Below are 21892 nucleotides of genomic sequence, written 5' to 3'. Positions count from 1 at the left end.
TCAAGAACTGTGACTAGAGGTTTGCTTTCATTGCAGATGAAGTACTTTTCTGCATAATAACACACATCAGCTGGATGTCTGCTTGAACAGAAATCAGGTTAGTTCCTTCAGCATAACAAGCAGAAAGCATAATGCTTTGCTGTCCAAACTAGTCTTTCTCCAAGGCACTGCACCACATCATGTGGGTCAGTGTTAGCTGGGGCACCTCTGCAAGACAAACCACTTGTTGCCTGCACTGAAGTCCTTATTCTGACTCATTCTTTCTTCCAAAAAATCCATAACAGTCCACTACCACCTCTGATCACAGGATAACTTTATTCTCTGACAAAACCTTTATATTTTCTCACAAGTTCTCCCTGTGTATAAAACAACCATTTTACAGCCAGCTGTAGAATATAAATGGCCAGTTCAAGTCACCAGTGAAAGTTACCTAATGCATGCAGACATATATAAAAATGTATATCCATATGTACACAGGGATGTGTATAAGGATATATGTATAAGCACACACAGGTGCAGAATCACAGACATTTAAAATCAAACATAACAATCATTATAGCTACCATGGCCTGTGCCCTGAAATCCTATTTTTCCCTCTATATTTAACTCAGTATTCTCTTTCAAGTGAAAAACCATATGTTAACCACTAAAAAACCCCTGGTATCCAGGTAGCTGGAACAGCTGCTGATAAAAGCAAAGCTCTAGATTACAGTGTACTGTCTCAGAGCCTATAAACCTCAGGAAAGTTAATGAACCAGGTCATATGTGTCTTAAATGGAAATTACTTTGCTTAGAGCAACCAGCAGCATCTACCTCTATCTACATCAGCGAAAGTGCTCGCCTGTGTGTCAGCCTGAGCAGCTGCAAAGGCATATTGTAATTCTTCCTTTCCCATGCCACACCCACTCGCCACCAGTCACAAAGAACATCCCCAAGGCCACTTCTCATACTCTAGTATGATTCTCATGACCCTCAGCAACTTCTGTTGACCTCCACATCAGCATCTGGCCCGACACCCAGACCCATCGGTCACCACCACAGGGAGGGCTGGCCTGAGCACACCTTATCTTCAGCTTAGCTCAGCAGCCACAGGTGGGATGCAGGCACATCAGGGCTTGGGAGCCTCTGCTGTAACCTGTGCACTGCCAGCTTGCAGCAGAGGCTGACAGTTAACTGGCTGTGTCTGCCAGAGAACTGCAGGAGGAGGAGCACAAAAATGTACGGGCAAGGATTTAAGACATGCAGATGTTTGCACATGACTTACAACACCTACTTTGGTTAAAATATTTCTTTGAGAATTCTTTTACACAAAGTACCACTGGTATTTCTGTCCTGTATATGGTAATTTAACCATACAGAACAAGTCAGAGAAGACATCTCATCAAAGGAGCGAGCAGGCTCATGTGAAAGCAGCAGGTAAGAGCAGACAGAAGAGCTGTGCTTGTCCTCAGAACTGCTTCTCAGTATGGCCTCTGTTCCTTGGAGACAATTTATCTCTTTTAGCTATTATTTGAAGAATGTCAGGACACTAAAGTATCTATCTGCAGTTAGGTATCTAAATGTAGGCTGTGTTAACATCATTCCACTCCTTTTTTCTACTGACACCCAAGAAGCAGAAGCGGAAATGTTATGATACTTAGTAAACAGATCTGATCACTGTGTAATCACAGAATGAATGGGAGACGACAGATGTTCTTTAATTAGAGACGGTACTGTCTCTGGGGCATTTGATTCCAGGTTACATGAGACCCCATAGGAAGAAAGAATTCCCGCCCCCAAACAACGCAGCCCAATGGTGCGAACAGATAAACTGTTCAGGGAAATAACCAATATAAAGACAGGCACTAGTGTAAAATAGGTGTATACACTTAAATTCAAGACAAAATAGATCATGAATAGAAACAAACAAAAAAAAATATAGGTCACATACAGCATAAAGGAAGTTGCTTTATATCCCAATGCTGCAGTCCTAAGAAAAAGCAGCCGCAATTAATGAAGAAAATGAAGAAAAAGGGTATCTGTAACCTGATTCAAGCAGATCCAGCAACGCAGAACTCACCTGCAGCTAAGCAACAACCAGATTTGCAACTGTACTTTGGGATCAACAACTAATTTTTTTCTAGCTACACCACTGTACCAGCTCCCATGTAATCTCAGCAACTCTGACGCACAACATTAGTGACCTAAATGAGAACATGCAATGAAAGTATTCTAAAACAAAAGGAAAAAGGGGAAGAAATTAATGAAAAAAATATTACCATACACAACATCCATCACAAAGTACTATCCTATGTTGTTATAGCTTTGGGTGCTGTTCAGCACCATGATGTTCTCATAATTCAGAGAAAATAGAAAGAGTCTCCATGATGGAACAAGCTGACATAATATAAGGACACACATCAAGGTGATGGGCAGTTCTGGCCTGTCAAAAATGCTACTGCAGCTTCAGCAGACATACCTCAACTAGCTTTTCAGCTGCCTGCTAACAGCATGGGGTCATTCCGAGGCTGTGAAACCTGTCTGAGAGTGAATAAATACTCAGATAACTAGTCTTGGCACATTGCACTGGATAATTACATCTGACAATCTTTTTCATGCCTTCATCCTGCTACACTTTTCAAGCTGTGGTCCCCAACCCATGCATGGAGACACTTAGGATATTGCATTATTACTCGCAGTCACAAGCCATAACCACTACTACAGCACACACCAAAAAAGCAAAATACCACAGCTTATATTATTGCCTAAGAGGTAGCAAAGAGATGTCTGTTATCAAAACTTCAGTGGTTAAGATAAAAAGTATTTAAATGGCATTTTAAGCTATGGCTACGTGCATTTCAAATTTTTACAAACTCCTAAAAGGACGCTTGGCAGTGGAGTATTAGGTGGAGTGCAAACAAAGAAGAGCTGAGAAGAACTGAGATTTCCTATTATGAACACAATTACTGACTTCTAAAAGACCACAATCTGATTTTGACAGTCATTTAAGAAGTTTCAGGAGCAAAGGATGTTGGGAACAATGTGTAACAGAGAACAAAAAGCTGTCCCTTAGTCCCAGAGAAACAGAACCTGAATTATTAACTGGCACTTTCAGTACCCAATGTACTGAAATAACTGAAAAAAACCCCAATTTTCTAAAATGGTGAAAATATTCTATAGATCTCAGCTCAAAACTATCTCTCAATAAGGAGCCCTAAAGCTATGGGAGGAAAAAAGAGGTAAAGTTTAAAAATTTGAAGAGATTGAAGGGAAGAAAAAAGCTACTTTTTTCAGAAGAGAAAAAAGGCTTACAGACTACCTGACTAATTGTATTTCAGTCGAAAACTAGGTTCACAACATATGAAGTGCTTGAGGCAAAAGAAATCAGTGGCATATCTGAATTGATTTTACCAGCATTGAAGGGGACCAAAAATCATTCCTGAAGTCCCCTTTCTTATGTACAAATTTTAACACAATTAGCACTGAATTTAAAGGTCTCATTGAAACTTGTACTTCCGTTTCCCTTTGATCCCTCTCGCTTGGTGCAATATTTTAAGGGATAATTAATGGAATACTTGCAAGGAATGGACAAAAAAAATCCCCTCTACTTACTATAATTTTTCTTGAATCTTCATCCTTCAAAACTATTTGTCTGTAGAAATGACAATTTTTTTAACCAATTAACACTAAACACAATTAATATCATTATTTTCTGGCTTGTGAATGCTTAAGATTCATGGTTTTGTGGAATTAGGAAATTCAGTAAAATATCAGTACAAGCCTTTAGATTTGTGTTATGTTACCATGCCCTATTTAGCCACAACACAGGTCCTCTCTCTTTATCCTAGATGCAGCCACATCCTACAGTCTGTGAGGAGGATACCAAAGAAATCCTTGATGCCTTGAAATTTTTTTTTAATATAAAACAAACAAGCAAACAACAGCAAAAACCCCAAAGAAAGAAACAAACCAAAAAAACCCCCCCAAAAAAAACACCTTTCTGCATTTTTATTCCTAAACTGTTTTAATAAAGAACATTTCATCTCAGTTTGGGTTTAACAGCTTCATTTGAAGATCTGTTTCTCTCAGGAGTAAATATTGGCCTGCAGGTAGCCTCATCGGTTGCCTCTTAAATTTCTGTCCCTGGACGACTCTGAATATTCACCCATGGCCCCACCTTCCTTACAGTAAGTCACATGCCAAAGTGAGTCAGCAAAATATGCTTAACTGTATTCCAGAGAATCGATGCTTCTATTACATAAATGAATAAAAGTGGCCAGAATGTGTATTTCCTTACAAGCTTTTCTGGTTTTATTCTCTCTGTTTGGGAAAATGCAGAGATGTGTATTACATTCCAGCTTCGTGGCACACAAACACTTAGACTCTATAAAAACCCAATTTAAAAATCTTAAAATCATCCTAAAAATTTGCCACTGTCTGCTATATCACTATATTTTTCTCTTCAGTTTAAGATGTTTTCTCTTAGCTGTAAGGATGGAAAATGGATATCATTAAACTGTTTTTGTTAAGTCCGAGACAGAGTTCAATAGTTTTTTTTCCTCCCCCCTTAGTTCACCATCATCTTTCCTCCACCAGTGCATTATTCCTGTGTGTCATCCTCTTTTAATTCCTGTGACAAATATAATTGTAACGATTTTATTTAGGATCAACACTCCACTCACAATGCGAAAAGGCAAAAAGTTAAAGCAGCTGTGTCACTTGGCTCTGCCTAGAAGTCGGTCAGGGCAAAGGCGAGGCAGCTGTGGGGAACAGGCAGCAAAATCTGTTGCCTGCAGGAAACAGATCTAGGGACTGACAGGAGCCAGGCAGCACCACCAGCAGCTACTGCTTTATTAATTTTATTGTGTTTCAGGGAGGTGAAGGACTGAAACATCAATAAAGACAGAGAAACACACCCTGTCATATTTTAGATCTGTGGCGTTAGGCTTAATTTAAACATATATTTAAACATTTATTTCAAACATAAGCACCAATTGTACATAATATTTTATTTAATAGTATTAATTTAAATATTATGCTAGACTAAGTATTACACTGTTATAGCCTCTAAATAAAATGATTTCCATACATTACAACCTGGAATGACTTTCAACATTTGACTAGAGAAACAAAAATGCTAGTGTAATTACAACCTTATTGCATTTTAAAGCACAAATGATTTAAACAACTAATTTTGTGTTTTCTGTTTTCTGTGACTGGAATAACCCATTGTTATAGCAGGTTGATTTTGCCAGCGCCTTTACTACTTTGACTGTTCACAAGTTGTCTTACAGTTTCAGACGGTGTCAGACCTAGAGACTACATCTTATGCCAGCTGGAGTGGGAACATTGGTTTGATGTATAGAAATGCAGCTTTTAAAAGTCAGGGTCTGCTAGCAGTTTCTCTACAAACTACAATGGCAGCTGTGCTAGAGGTCATGAATATTACATAAGGGCTGTCCATGCATTCAAGCCAGCATCAGTAAGCCAAATTCCCATAGCAACACTCACATAGATTTACTCATCGCTAAGAGATGCACCAGTTCAGCAGTAACGCTGCACTGCTACCCCGATTAATCTGCAAGATACTATTACTTCAACTCTTCTTTTAAAGATCGTGCATTTACTGATAAAATTCAACACTTCACCTGAATTTCAGGGCAGCTTTTATCACCTCTCTCAGAGCAAAGAAATCTCCAACCAGCAAAAATTAGCTCTGATAAAACTGAAACTCCTGATAGAATCAGCAACATTTCTGAGATACAAGGCTGAAGGGAAAAAGCAGACTGCTTCTGTTGAGTTTCTGCTATACTGATCCCAGGACCGCAAGAGATGTTCTTCAAAGAGATGTTCAGCATCTCCTACAGTTGGCACATTCCAGCAGCTCATTAAAAAGCTGCTTTAGGAGCTCTTATTAAATATCAGTTAACAACTACATTTTCAAAAAAACATTTTTGGCTTCCCTATTCGGGTTTTCTGGCCCAATGAAGATGTCTGCTTGTATATTATAGCCCTGTATTATTTACAGAGCTGGTCCTTGCCATACAATCAGCTGCATAGCTCAGTGATCTGGACTCAACGGATTTCTGAAGAACTCTTGTAAAATAGGTGGCCTAAATGAGCAGAGGGAAAGCTAGCAGTGGAAAATTAAATGGAATGGGAGATGGAAGGGTGATAGAGAAATAAAAAACCAAGGCAAAATGGAGGAGGGGAGTTAGAGGGAAAGAGAGAATGCAGATCAGGTAGATCTGAGGAGGGATCTCAACAGTGTATTTAAATATGAGATATTAGAAAGAAAAACAGATTTTGAAAAACAGTAATACGCTGAAATCTGGCAGGTAGCTTACAAAAAAACTAAAACTGGAATGAAGTGATAAATGAATGATAACAATTAAGATGAGCACAATTTTCACAAGTACAGTAGTATTTAAAGATACAGCATGGATGAAAGAAAAAAAAGCCTGTTGACTTCCACTGCTAAAACCTTCACATTCCTAAATGCATCTCATGGAAAATACATAAACACACATCAAAACCCTAAAGTTTATTTAGTGTTTTCTTACTAAATTGTCACTATTTGCCATGAGTATGGAGGTAGGAGACCTATATATTACTCATGGGGTCATTTAACACACAAAGTATAAAGACAGTCAATGAAGTCTTCAGGAAAAAAACACCCTTGTAACAGATTCTCCCAATTTACATATGATTTGTAGGGACTGATCCTTCATTGAAGGGAGATGAATACAATGTTTGAGGGCTGATTTTTGGAACTGCAAGCTTTGAATGCCATAGCAATCCATAGGCAAACTTTCACAAACATCTCCAGTAAAAACTCATGGTTTTGACCCTATACACTGCAATAAATGCATATATTTAATAAAAGAATAAATGCACAGGTTTAAATAAGAATGTTCTGAAATACGCAAGTCAATCAAATCCCTTTTATGGAAAAGTTATTTCAAGTGATTTGTCATGGAACATATATTTTCACCTGCTGTCTGGAGTATGTTTATAAGAGGTCTAATCTATATGTTAGCATATTAAAAACATTTTATGAGTAATAGATGAGATGACAGTCAAAGAATCATAGCATGGTCTGAGTTGGAAGGGACCTTACAGATCCTCTAATTTCAACCCCCACTCTAAAGCCGAGCATTTTATGAGTTTGTGACTGGAAGTAACACCTTACCTTTGCTTTCTCAAGCTGTGCCTGGGCCTGTCGCTCTGCCTCTCTCCGCACTGCTTCCCTATCTTCTTCCAGAGATACATCTGAATCAGATGGACGGCTGGTGTAGGAGTCCGCCGAACCCTGCACAAGAAAAAGAAAAAATATGTCACAAGTTCCTTTCATGTTTAAAAAACAACAACAACAACAAAAAAGTAGAAGTGGCTATACACTTTGCCTTTTTTCTTACTTCTGTATCCCTGAAAATAGAGCAACTGTTCAAAGCAAAAAATCACTTTGAAGAAATTATGCCTAGGTTAATATTTTCTTCTGGAAACTTTCCAGAAGTGCAGGTGTCTTCCCCAGTGTTTTGTTTCCTGCACTATCCTTGCACTCTTATTTGTGTGCTTTTCAGCAAGCAGAGCCAGTTGCTCTGTAGAGCTACAGCACTGGTGCAGTGCAGGGCTGAAGGACACAGCAGCTTCAAGGATGGCTCCACAGAAACGAAAACTCTAAACAGAGACAGAAATAGCAAGCTAACAGACTTTTTATAATCAAAATGCAAATTCAGTATCAACAATTACCATTACACAATATCACTGCTAAGAGATTTAACCTTTTCTATGCATTTTTATTTTAGGGCAGCCTCTTTACCTGACACACTTTCCCCATCAGAACTGCAAATGGCTCATATCCATCTCTGCCCCTCAGCAAAACATGCAAATGACCACAAATCAACTTCCAACTAATAAAATCCGTCTGGACTCAACACATGTCCCCGTATCGCCACAATGGAAGCAGCCACAATGCCAGAACAGCTCTATAAATAATGACAGCTCTGCTTTCCGTCTGCATCTCCCTGCATACAAAATAGAGTTCTGCTAATTCAATCAGAATGAAAACAACTGTCCTCTCCTCACCGCCTTTTTTCTCTGTCTCTGCAATACATACAGTATAAGCTGATAAGGAAAATGCAGGGCTTACACAGATATCAGAATTCTTCAGACGTCCTCCTTTGGCTCTTTTCAGAAGCCTGATCCAGGTGGCCTTCATTAGCCAGACAGCTCAGTTACTGTCCGCAGCTGCAGCGCCCGGCACTGATCTCATAAAACATGTGCACACTGAGCACTGCAGAATCACAGCTCCTTTCCTATCCATGCTCTGCTGTGAGAGCCTTCCTTCTCTTCCCTCTGCCTTTCAAGCTTCCAGCCTCACTGTTTCCAAGTATTCTACTGCAATTAAATTCTCAAAATTTTTCATGCCAGAAAAAAAAATAAAAATATTCATTCCCAAAAAATCCACACCACCTCCAAAAATCTCAACTCGAATGATAAAAACATAAAATAAAACCGGCTTCAGGTAAATGTTGTGAGAGATGCTTCAGCTGATCAGAAACTCAGATCGATGACAGAAAAATACCTAGGGCTTTTTCCTTTCTGTTTTGGGGGGCGGATTTGGCTGTTAAAAATAGTGCTTGCAAGAGAACCTTTTAAATTCCTGTTCAAAATGTATTCAGTGACATTTGCAAGTGCAAAGTTCATTTCATCTCTTCCTAGATTGGCTGGGGGTGGGGTAACAGGCTGTTCATACCACTGGGCATGCTCCATATGTGCAGCCTTTTACGCAGATGCTCACATCACACCGGGCTGTTAGCCTATGCCAAATTGCCATTTTACATCTCCAGGGTAAACAGCTGGAAAACGCAAGGTCCCTGTGAAACTGGAAGAGCTGGTACAGCGTCTCGTTCCCTTCATGTATGTCTGCTGCCAGCCACGTTTCCCTTGGATGCTCGGTTCTGTCACACAACGCTGCCCTCCGCTGAGCAAAGCTCTGAGCTCCACTCACAGCTCCCTTACAAAAGCCAAAATTATGCCTGTTGAGTGGGAATTTAACCCCCTGGTTACTGCTTATATTTTTTCTGACATTAGCAGAAGAAAGAAGCGAAGAATAACTGCAACACACAACACGTAAATATTAGATCCTAATATGGTAAAAGCCAAACAAAACATTAAATTTCCCTATTCTGCTTTTCAGAGTTACCCTCTACCCTTTAATAAACTGACATGGGAGTAACATTGTAAGGCATTTATGATGTACTGATGGACATACAACATTCCAGTAGAAAAAGATCACTAGCTGACTGCAGTGCCTGCCTTCAATATAAGTTCACAGTCACAAGATAAATAGCAAATAGAGATTACAGCTGAGAACAGTAGTCATACATATGTCGTAGCATGTGTCAGGAAGGTTTGAATTCTGCCATGGTTTATGTCTGTATAACAATGAAATTGCCCATCACAAGTGATGCAGCAGCCTACATTTCACTATTATTAAAGCAAACAAGAGTTGTCAGTAAACCCGTGGTTTATAATAAAGCAAATTTTTAACTTTCCAAATGTTTTATTTTTTTTTTCTTTTCTGAAGCCTGTAATTGTTACAGCATAGAGTTTTATAATCTGTGTTTGAACTGACATAAAAAACCCCCTATTCTCCAAAGGGTATTTTGCTCTTCAGAAGTTCAGATACATCTGCTGTTACAGTGACTGTTCAAATCTAAAACGCCTCCTGAGCTAGAGCAAAAGCAGCAGAAAACAAAAGAAAATACACTCAAACTTTCTTGAATTTTTAAAAATATCTTGTTCGTTAAGAAAATACAGAGGCCCTGTAACATCCCTGTAACGTCTCCAAATCCTGTCAAATTTTGCTATTCTTTAAAATTTCCCTTTGCCACAACTTCTGACACACCTGCCAATGAAAATAGTGGGAAAAGATGAGTAGCAACAGAAGTTTAGTGTAGAGTTTAAATCCTGTCATGGTTGACACAACAGTGGTCTATGGACAAAACCATTTATGTAATCACAGCACTAACCAAAGCTGAGCTCCCCCGTAGAGTCCCAGCCCTCAGGACACTGCTGTCAGGCAGCACTCCCTCTTTGGAAAGGGCACATCCAAGCCCTTCCCCACCAGTGCTGCAGTTCCTTGGTGCCACTCTGCTGCCTGAGGCATGGTGTCATAAACCAACCCTGAAGCAACACTACCTTTAAGTAAAAGGAAAACAAACAAAGAAGCCATTAAGCCTGACATGGCAATCAGATGGTGGCTAGTGTAGGTGTTCCCTTCCTACAGCACTTCCATGGTGAGTACATCATATTTGACACTGACCAAGTGGCATAGCATCAGTTTTACTATCCTTCATTCTGCTGTCCACAAGGGATGCTGCCTAAATGGTTCTCACCCTATAAAAAAATTCATGAAGCACAGTAACATAATTCTTATCTCCCCTAAGGGGGCAAAATGCCTTTTGGGTCAGGCCAGAATCACTAAAATTGGAATTTCAGCTTCCAGGCCACAGAGATCATTTACAGTGCTGGTCATGTCTTATGTTGGCCACAGTCCCAACACACATCCAAAAAATCATAATGACTCAATTTATTTTAATTATATTGACAAATCACATGAATCAAACTCAACATTACATTTATTTTCCCAGTGGGATAGACATGGTCATGCAAATTTTCTGTGGAAAGGAGAAGTTGGAAGCTTCTTTGCTTCTTAAATATGGAAAAAAATCAAGTCTTACAGCAGAGTAATCCAGGAAAATGGGTAGCATATAATTACATTTAATTCATTGTATAAACTTCTGAACATTTTTATTTACACTAAGAATGCATTCAATCACTTTAAGATCAAAAAAAATCAAGCTTTGATAAAAACTGTGATGAAATTGTAATAGAAATACCCTACTATTTAAGAAAAATAATGACAAGTGGATGTGCATTGTCCATTCATGACAACCAAGGAAACTACATTTCCTCCCTGAGTTACTTAAGCTTATGGGGTTGCTCTGGAGAACAGTATGAATCTTTTCCCAAGAGTTTCAGAAACTCAGCCTTTTTGAAATTCTGCAGGTCTCCATCTTCTTCCACTGCAAAATGGAAGAGCTGCAGTAATATATCTATGTAATATATTCTGCTGCAGCCTCCAGTTCATCATCTTTCATGGGAAACTGTCTAAGAAAAGTGAGATAAGTCATGTTAATAATTACTCCATCTATTTATTATTCTTCTTCTTTTCTTCCTTACTTGGCAGGTTTACAAACTCATTTTGTTCAAAAAAGAATTTCCTGTTTTAATAACATGCTTGACAAATATTTACCAACCATCTTACCACTTATTATATCAGAGTACTTTCTATGAGCTATTCTCATAATGTGAACCCATGTTTTTCCCATTGCTAGTGGTCATATGGGATCATATTTGAACTCCTTTTCCTTCAAGACCATAAATGTCTTATGTTCTTCAGTATTGTAGAAGTTCTACAGTATTGTAGAAGTGCGTCATCTTCAAACGATTGGGTTCTTCAAGTAAGAGGGTTTTTTATCATTTCCCTTTACTTGCAGGTAGAAACTCTTTAGGTAAATTAGGTGGTGCCTCTAGACCTCTTAATTTTCTTGTTAGTTTTCTGTACCCACGCTTAACTTTCATCTGTACAGTTGGAGCTTAAGTACAGATTTTGACTGCAGTGTTACATTAGTAGCGTAAAATCTGTTGATGTGTTTATTCTGGTAGAGTAATAAATTCTCACTGGGTTAATACAACTACCATTACTCTTGCCAATTCAATCCTAGCCTTTATATTGTGTCTTTGTCATAAAAATAAAAACAATCCTCTGAGTACCATGAGTCTTTAACAGACTCTAATCCACTTATTAATTGGATATCATTAGAACAGATAATTTTCCAAATTATTGAAAATTCTCAAATAATTCTCTTTTTAGAAAGATCAAACAAGTTCCTTCAAGTTAAGACTTTTTACATTATTATTTATTAAATGAAGGCATGAAGCAGTAAGCAAACATGCAGCAAGATTTTACCAGGAATAAAGAAATACATATGAGGGCACATATATATAAAACTCCTCATTTATGATACTGGGGTCTTCTCTGAGGTATATTTGTCATCTTTTCATTCATTTAATGCTGATGAAAATTTTAAATCCAAAAGGAGAAATATATTTGTGTCTTAATTTGATTTATACTTTGAATATGGAAAACTCAGGCCTCACTGCGCCAATAAGAGGAACAATTCATTTCAATATTCAGAATGCATACAGAGATATTGTTAACTGCTTATCTTCTTATCCTGTTGCAGTAGTAAGAATGACATCACATCCTGCTAGGACATGATTTGAGATGGTATATTATGTCCTTGTGATATGCAACTACTACTGGAGTGCTTCAAAATATGGTAAAAAAATATATTTCCATAAAATGTTTACTTCACTTAAAATCTTTTAAAATTGATTCAGAACAAAGGCAATATGTAAAATGTCGAAGTTTAGCATGAAGTGAAACTGCTAACACTGGCAAATTATAAAACGCCAATAAGGAGTACAGATTGTCCTGTTTCATCATAAACTGATCAACCCAAAAAGTGTGAGCCACACAGTTAGATGTCAGAAGCACTCCCACAAACGCACCATGAGTAAGGACCTCAGTTTGGCGGAGTGGCAAAGGTGGTGAATGTGAAAATTTCTTGTCTATCAAGTTTTCTCTAGATGTCTAAACAGTGTCATTGTTTTGAAGAAAACACAAAACGCTGCTCCGAGAATGCTATGCAACGTTATATTATTTAAATGTAGTTATTTATTAAATTATTAGTTATTTAAGGGTAGAAGTTAAAGTTAATTATTTGAGGGTAGAATTTTTATAGAAAGACCAAATTTAATTCAATTAATTGTTCACAATGTATATTTGAAGTGTATGACAAACTGAAGAAATACCATTTAGCAAAGGAAAAAAGGAAAGAGGCCATGTTTTCATTCAGGGGATATCAAGCAGGAATTGTTGACTCCTTGTTTAAGCACCATGGACACTTCACAACCTGGTAACTACCAAGTCTACACCTGATGTCCAGTCTCCACTCCCACCCCTCTCCCTCATTGGCATGGGCCCTTCGGTGCTTGGCCATTTGCCCACACATGTAAATAAACAATTACTATGCAAGGAGGGCTACCAGATCCTACAGTAGGCATTGGAATACTCTGCTAAGTTTGCATTAAAAAATAAACCCAATGTTGATTAGAATTTTTTTTGTTGTTTAGAGTGAACAGGGCCTTGCTGGCATCTACAGCCATGGGGGATGTTCAAATAGCAGGACTGAAATTTTAGAACAGCTGGGAGCTTTAGGGTGGCAATGTGATTAAAAAAGGAGATTATATAGGAAACCAGTCTTCTCTTTACCCTTAACATGACTTTGTCAAGCTTGATTGCAGCACCCAGCTCGACAGTAACTGTATTCTAAGGTGCAAATCCAACCTACAGCTGGATGAAAGTACAAGTTTTTTTAAATAGCCCTTGAGTTTGCAGAAGACTAGATTTTGGTATTCATGAACCAGGTAAACAGTTGTACCAGTCACTTTATCAGGAACAAACTAAAAAACAAAAACCCAAATAACCCCCGACACCAAGCAAACCCACATATTTGCACCCATATTTCATTATATGGGCCTAAATGTTTGCTCTTCTGTTGTTTCACTACAAAAAAGTAGCACGAGTAGGTTTTCCTAGAGGACTGATGGTCTTCTCATGGTCATTTTCTGAAGAAGTTTCTTCTTCAGAAAAATTTTGGCAATATGCAAAAAGGCAACTGCAGAGCTCAGCTTAGTTAGCAAACAAGCAGAGAAAGCCTTCATACTCAGAGCAAAACTTTCCCCAAAACTGTGGGATGCTGTGGTGTGTTAGTTTACCTTTTTTTTAAAAAAAAAATCTAAGATGGAAAACTCCTTGAATCCCTAAAGTACTATGCACTACCCCTACTGTGCAGTCACAAAGTGAATGACAAGCCCTGCTTAAACAAGCTTGTAATCTAAAAGATGAGAGAATATGAGCAAAAAAAAAAAAAAAAGGGAGTAAGTAAGAGATCGAGGTAGCAATGCAATAGAAAATAAAGCATTTTTAAATATTCGATACCAGCATTATGACTCATCCCTTGCATAACCGTAGTGGGTTGTTCTTGAAGTAAGTTCCCTATATGTATTATGGCAGAGATTAGTTCTGTGAAAGCCTCTGAAGGAGGATAATCTGGTTGCTCTGTATATTCTGACAGAGAGATTCTCACATTTATGAAATAAGAGAAAGTGCTTTTGAGGGAGAGGTCAATGACAGGAATAGAAGGAGAACTCCAAGTTTATAAAAAAATGCTTTATCAACAATATAATCACATAATTGAGAACTTTAAAAACAAAACAAAAAATCCCCAAAACTAGAGAAAAAAAAGGAAAAGGGATTTAATGTTTTGAGACAGTTAATTGGATCTAGAGGATGGCATTAAACTATTAATATTTTGAGCTATAAAGAAAAGTCAGAGCAATGACAGAGTTAAGATGTTGCCAGTGGAGCAACTAAGAAACAGGTGTCAAAGGAATAAAAATACACCAAGGAAATGATTGCAAGCAACATGAACCTGAATCATCTCACTTTTGTCTCAGACTGTCAGCAGACACATGGATATTGTCATATCAACTTGGCTGACTCATGGGAACTTGATTATATGTTTAAGTCCTTAGGTAAAGGTAAACCAGGCATATTAGTAACAATAAGCTGACCTGTGGTGCTGTTTACTGGAGCAGAAGGGGGTTAAAAATTAAAGGTTTTCAGAAAAAATGAAAATGTAATTTTTGAGTGTATTAATTACTAAGCAGCAAATATCACAAAGGAAGGATTTTATTTGCAGAAATACAACTCAAAAAAAATAATTTAGAATTGTGATGCTATGTGTTGAGAGAAGAGCTTAAAGAGAAAGACAAAGATTGGGTCAGCCACAAAATTAAAAAGGAACAGTTAAAATGAGGAAAAATGGAAAACACATCTGGGATGTCAACAACGAAACAGAAAGACAACTAGAAAAAGAACGAATTTGCAGGAAAGCATGGCAACCATCATCTTAATTTGTCTCAGCTCAGTTAAAAGTGCCAATTTAGATTCTGTGTTCCAGATCGTCAGTATATTTTTATCTGGGATTTTGGTTCAAGTCATTAAGATTTTCTGCATACTTAAAAATAGCTTCCTTGAAAATTCAACATGAAATTCTGTCAGCAATGGAGAATTCTGAAGGGAAAAAATATTTTCTTTGAATTTTAACAGATTATCTCAGTACACACAATCTCTACCTGGTTTTTAAATGTCAAATTTTTAATCTACTCCAGATAACAAAGGGAAGATTTGGGTACTGGCTTGCTCGTTTGTTTTTTTACCTTAGTAAAAATGTTGATGTTAAGCATATACAGTGAAGTTTTCCTTATTTTACTATTTCACAGAATCATAAAGTATCCTGGGTTTGAAGGGACCACAGGGATCATCGAGCCCATCTCCTGACCCTGCAGAGGACCACCCCAAGAATCACACCATGCACCTGAGATCACTGTCCAATGCTTCTTGAACTCTGGCAGTGTTGGTGCTGTGGTCACTGTCCTGGACAGTGTGTTCCTGCACCCAGCCACTCTCTGGGGGAAGAACCTTTTCCTAATATCCAACCTAAACGTCTCCTGACACAACTTCAGGCCATTCCCTTAGGTCCTGCCACTGGTCACCACACAGAAGTGATCAGTGCCTGCCCCTCCTCTTCCCCTCACAAGGAAGTTGTAACTGCAATGAGGTCTCCTCTCAGTCTCCTCTTCTCCAGGCTGAACAGACCAAGTGCCCTCAGCCCCTCCTCATACGGCTTCCCCTCAAGGCCCTTCGCCATCTTTGCTGCCCTCCTTTGGACACTCTCAGAGCTTAATACCTTTCTTATATTGTGGTGCCCAAAACTGTCACAATATTCAAGGTGAGGCTGCACCAGTGCAGAGCAGAGTGGGACAATCCCCTCCCTCGACTGGTTGGTGATGCTTTGCCTGATGCCCTCAGGACACAGTTGGCCCTCCTGGCTGCCAGGGCACTGCTGACTCATATTCAACTTGTCATCGACCAGGACCCCCAGGTCCCTTTCCATGGTGCTACTCTCCATCATCTTGTTCCCCAGTCTGTATATACATCCAGGGTTGCCTCATCCCAGGTGCAGAATCCAGCACTTTCCCCTGTTAAACTTCATACAGTTGGTGATTGCTCAGTCATCTAATTTGTCGAGGTCTCTCTGCAGCATGTTTCTGCCTTCAAGGGAGTCAACAGCTCCTCCCAATTTAGTGTTATTGGCATACCTTCGTGTCCTTAGTCCAAGTTATTTACAAAGATGTTGAAGAGAACTGGTCCTAAGACTGAGCCCTGCGGAACCCCAAAACCCCACTAGTGACAGGTCGCCAGCCTGATGTAACCCCATTTACTATGACTCTTTCTGCCCAATCCATGAGCCAGTTGCTCACCTATTGCAAGATGTGTTTATCCAGCTGTGTGCTGGGTATAGTGTCTAGAAGGATCCTGTGAGACACAGTATCAAAAGCTTTAACGACATCCAAAAAGATTACATGAACTGACTTCCCTTGACCAACTAGGTGGGTTGCCTTGTCATAAAAGGATATTAAGTTCATCAAGCAGGACTTTCCTCTAATGAAGCTGTGCTGACTGTGACTGATGACTGAGTTGTCTTTGAGGTGTTTTTCAGTAACTCCCAGAACAATCTTCACCACCACCGTTTTTACCAGTCACTGAAGTGAGACTGACGGATCCCTAGTTTCCAGGGTCATCCCTCTTACCATTCTTGAAAACCGGGACATTTGCCAGCTTCCATTCAACTGGGATCTCTCCAGATTACCAAGGCCATTCAAAAGTCATTGAGAGAGGTCTCGCAACAAAATGAGCCAGCTCTTCTGAATACTCTTGGATGATTCTCATCAAGCCCCATAAGCAGGAAATCCTGCACAATTTTGGGGTTGAAAGATGTTATCATTCTCACAGTCATGGTCCTGCAGCTCAGCGCTCTGGGAACCCCATAGCCCATCACCAGTGTTGAAGCAAAGAAAGCATTAAACATCTCTGCTTTTTCTATGTCCCCGTTTGTGTGGTGACAATCCTTATCAAGTAATAGGTCAATGTTATTTCTGGATTGCCTTTTGCTAATAAAATATTTAAAAAAACACTTTTTATTGCCCCCCACATTTCTGGTTAGCTTCAACTGTATTAGAGCTTTGGCTGCACAAATTTTCTCTCTACGACAGTGAGTACCATCTCTGTACTTGTCCCACATCACCTGACCTTTCTTCCATTGGCTTTTTTTGCCTTAGTTTCAGAAGAAGATCACTGCTCAGCCGAGCTGGCCTTCTGCTTTGCCTGCTGGACCTCTGACATTTTGAAATTGCCTGCTTCTCTGCCTTTAGGCAGTGGTGCCTGAAAAGCAGCCAGCACTAATGGACCCCAATACCTTCAAAAGTGTTTTCCCAGGGGACCTTACTCACCAGTTCCCTGAACAGTCTGAAGTCTCCTCTCCTCATATCCAGTGTTGAAATTTGCTGGCAGTTTTCCTCCTATCATGAGAGATTTTTAACTTGACTGCTTCATGATCTCTTTTGCCAAGGCAGCCACCAATCCCCACTTCACTCACAAGACCCTCCCTGTTAACAAGCAACAAATCAAGAAGGACATCTTTCCTAATCACTTCCCTTAGGACCTGTACCATAAAGTTATCATCTAGATGTGGTAGGAATCTTCTGGACCTGTTTTTGCTAGCAGTGTGGTGATCCCAGTTAACATTTGACAAGTTGAAGTTCCCCATAAGGGCAAGGATGAATGATTTAGAAGTATCCCTTAATTCCTTAAGAATAATTCTTCAATGTCATCCTAACTGAGTGGCCTAGAGAAGACTCCCACAATGATATACACTTTATTTTTTTGTCCCTTAATCCTTAGCCAGAGGCTCTCAAGTGTGCCAATGCCAACTGCAAGCTCCAGCACTCAGATGTTGTCAGCTTTCAAAGGTAACTACTGTTTTTACATATAGCTTTGCTTGTTACCTTTCATTTCTATACCATAAATATAATGTTCATCTGTTTAAATAACTATCTTTTTTCCCGTATCTCTTAATGGGTTAGTCTGACAATCACGCACTCTGAAAAAAGTGCCATCACACGCTAGTTGTCTAGTGCTAAGTTTATTTTCCAGTCCATCATCTACTACAGAAATTTTGATTTTCTAGTCATGATCTTTTGTTAACAGCAGTCAGTGACTGTCATGACATAAAACACTGCAATTTGCTCACTGTTTATATTAGGAGAGGTTTTCTTATCAACACCTTTGTTAAACTGTGCACAGTGAAGATTAAAGAATTAATTAATTGGATTTCCCTAACCTAGGCTCACTGAAAGCCCAAACCCATCAAACAGAGGGTTGTTTGTGACTCAGTCAAGGTATATCTTGCAGATGTGATGACTCTTTAAGCATCTGCAGCCTTCCTCTCTTTGATATTGCCAGAAACACCAAGTGAGCAGCTTTCACACTGCATGGCATCATTTACTTCAGGATACACACACTGCAAAAAATACACATATCCTCATCAATGGGTTAAATGTAAACCCAGTTTCCAAGAGTGTCAGAAGTCACGTGAGTCCTTGTGGTTTCAGGTGTTAGTCCTTTGTTTCAGCCTTCATCCTTGTACGCTGCTAGAAAAATATCAGGACTGCTTCTTTATACCCATTACCTATCCACCAGGTCTAGAGTAAACTGAAGCAAACTACTTATGATTTTACCAAGAGGACAAGGCTCCTTTCACTAGTTACATACTACAATTATTCTCATATAATTTCAAGAATGCAACAGTATGTAATACTTTAACATCAATGGAAAAATCTCTGGAAAGGCCCTTTGTCCCTCTTGCCTATCACATATCAAAATGATCTTGGAAAATTCTCTCTCTCCAGCATATATCTTCATAGTTTTTGTTCTAAAATGAAAATATACCAGTTAATGTATAGATTGATTGATGCCAGTTGTTGCCATCCATTGGCTCCACTGTCTTTTGAAAGAAGGAGAGCAAGACAGAGTTTGTGATTCTAACTCTGCTCACTTTTAGAGCACTCTCCCCATCTCTGTATGTTGCCTCTGAAGCCTTTGTATGTTATAGTCCCCGTTTTCCATCTGCAAGGGAACACAGGAATCTGAAGAGTATATATAACACTTGTTTACAAAAAAGAATTATTAAAAGGTTGTGTATTATAGTATATAATATACTACATATAGTATTTTCTTAGAGCTAAAACAGATACTGTACTATGGATTTATATTGGCACTGCTGAAATATGACTGCTTAAATAAAGATGGGAGGGTTAAAAGAGAAGTGTGTTGTAGGTAACATGGAAACAGAAATGTGTCTACTGCAGAAGATGGTGATAGTGATTAGATGGTAACCTGAAAGGAAGTAAAATATAAATGAATTGCAATAGAAAAACTAAAGGAAATCATAAAAGCAGCACATGTTGTGGTGAACTTTTCTAATTCAATGTTGGAATATTTTGTGTTTTCTGAAACATTTAAATGTTAGGACAGTACAACAGCCACTTTCCAGTATAACAACTAAATCCAGGTTTCTAAAATTGTTGCAACCCAGAAGACTAAACATTTTCTGTTTTCCAGATGTAAAGAAACATCAGGAACAGACCTCTTTCTGATTCAGAACAGACTTTGCCTGGGTCAGGAGAGCACATTATATCATATCCCTCACTAAGCCATTTCCTCCTCTAGAAGATGCACTAAATTTTTAACCACTGGTTGCTCTTTCATCTGTTGTTGCTATACTGAATACTGACAGAAAATACATGCTTATTGCCCTCCCACCACATACCTCTGAGGAGACTGGCTCTGTGCTTTTTAACCTCCTTGCATATGCTGAAGAATCTTGTCTCCAGGCTGTGCAAGCCCTTGTTCCTCAGCCTACATCTGAAGGCCAAGTGATCCAACCTCAACCATCCTTGAGGCCCTTCACTGAACCCTCTCTGATTTGTCCACATATTTCATCTATTGGGGCACCAAAACTGGTCACAGTAAAGCAGGTATGTCCTAACGAGTGCTGTGATCACTTCCCTGGATATAATGCCTGTGCTCCTGTTCATACAGGACTCAAGAGTTCAGGATTTCAAAAGAATCTGTGACCTTGGAAATACAATAGAATTCTTCTAAAAAAAGAGCAAACATACACTTTGAGCAAACCTCCATTTATAGATTTCACATGAGCTATACAACAGTCAACTTGTTCAAAAATTTTAAGACAAGCAGTACCTCAGATTGCTGTAAAACAGCATTATTAATATGCTACCAGGATCAATTAACTTTGTAAAATCTCAGATGAAGAGATTCCTTCCAACACATCCCTAGCAAGTTCCTACTTACAAGAGTCTTCAGCACCTGCAATGATGAAAGACACAAGAATGAAACTCCAGTTCTGCAAGCCTGTGCTAACTCTCACCAAAGAAATACAAACAACCCCATGTCATCCCTGACAAATCATTTGTTTTCAGGAATTGCACTGGCTAAAGCCTGTTTTTCCTCTCTGCTCCATTGTTTGGTAAGGAAATCAATTCCCTCCTTAAACTCATATTTTTACGCTCAATTAAAAGTCGTATTTCCTCCAGTTTACAGAATCTGCTGAGTTGGAAGGGAGCCACAAGGATCATTGAGTCCAACTCCCAGCTCTGCTGGAGGACCATCCCCAAGAGTCACACCATGTGCCTGAGAGTATCATCCAAATGCTTCTTGAACTCTGGCAGTGTTGGTGCTGTGACCACTGTCCTGGACAGTGTGTTCCTGCACCCAGCCACCCTCTGCGGGAAGAACCTTTTCCTAATATCCAACCTAAGCCTCTCCTGACACAACTTTAGGCCATTCCCTCAGATCCTGTCACTGGTCACCACAGAGAAGTGATCAGTGCCTGCCCCTCCCCTTCACAAGGAAGTTGTAACTGCAATGAGGTCTCCCCTCAGTCTCCTCCAGGCTGAACAGACCAAGGGCCCTAAGCCGCTCCTCACATGGCTTCCCCTCGAAGCTCTTCACCACCTTCATTGCCCTCCTTTGGACACTCTCTAAACAGCTTAATACATTTCTTATATTGCAGTGCCCAAAACTGTACACACAGTATTCAAGGTGAGGCTGCACCAGTGCAGAGCAGAGTGGGACAATCCCCTCCCTCGACTGGCTGGCGATGCTTTGCCTGATGCTTCCCAGGACACGGGGTGATAGTAGCAGTGGTACTGATGATAAGTTTGGCTTATCAACACTCCTGGCTGCCAGGGCACTGCTGACTCATATTTAACTTGCTGTCCACCAGGACTCCCAGGTCCCTTTCTGGGCACTGTGTTCCAGCATCTCATTCCCCAGTCTGTACAAACACCCAGGTGCAAAATCTGGCATTTTGCCTTGTTGAACTTCATATGGTTGATTATAGCCCAGTTCTCTAATTTGTCGAGGTCTCTCTGCAGGACCTCCCTACCTTCGAGGGAGTCAACAGTTCCTCCCAGCTTTGTGTCATCTGCAAACTTGCTTAGTATCCCTTCTAGTTCTGCATCCAAGTCATTTATGAAGACACTGAAGAGCACAGGGCCTAAGATGGAGCCCTGTGGAACCCCACTAGTGACAGGTCGCCAGTCTGATATCATCCCATTCACTGTTACCCTCTGTGCTCAACCAGTGAGCCAATTCCTCAGCCAGTCCATGATGTGTTTATCCAGCTCTGTGCTGGACATTTTGTGCAGAAGGATCCTGTGAGAGCATTGAAAACTTTATTGAAATTCAAAAAGATTACATCAACTCGCTTCCCTTGAGCAACTAGGT

General features: G+C 39.5%; 1 protein-coding gene across 9 annotated transcripts in view; it reads right to left on the bottom strand.

Annotated features, from left to right (window-relative positions):
• The window catches only part of CACNB2 (calcium voltage-gated channel auxiliary subunit beta 2), a 243561-nt gene that overhangs the window by 73513 nt on the left and 148156 nt on the right, over positions 1–21892 (bottom strand). For 5 of the 9 annotated variants that reach the window (XM_051802387.1, XM_051802385.1, XM_051802386.1 and 2 more), the window contains one exon: positions 7172–7291. In XM_051802387.1, coding sequence (XP_051658347.1) covers positions 7172–7291 — 120 coding nt within the window. Of the gene's footprint in view, positions 1–7171; positions 7292–7801; positions 7924–8131; positions 8705–21892 lie in introns of those variants that run through there. The other 4 variants (XM_051802389.1, XM_051802390.1, XM_051802394.1 and 1 more) reach the window with 2 other exon arrangements.

The sequence above is a fragment of the Manacus candei genome, unplaced genomic scaffold (genome assembly GCF_025592945.1).
Source record: "Manacus candei isolate 608988 ecotype Guabito, Panama unplaced genomic scaffold, ASM2559294v1 h1tg000056l, whole genome shotgun sequence".
In the NCBI taxonomy this organism is placed as follows: domain Eukaryota; kingdom Metazoa; phylum Chordata; class Aves; order Passeriformes; family Pipridae; genus Manacus; species Manacus candei.
Note: the sequence above shows the minus strand (reverse complement) of the source record. Positions and strands in the feature narration are given on the sequence as shown.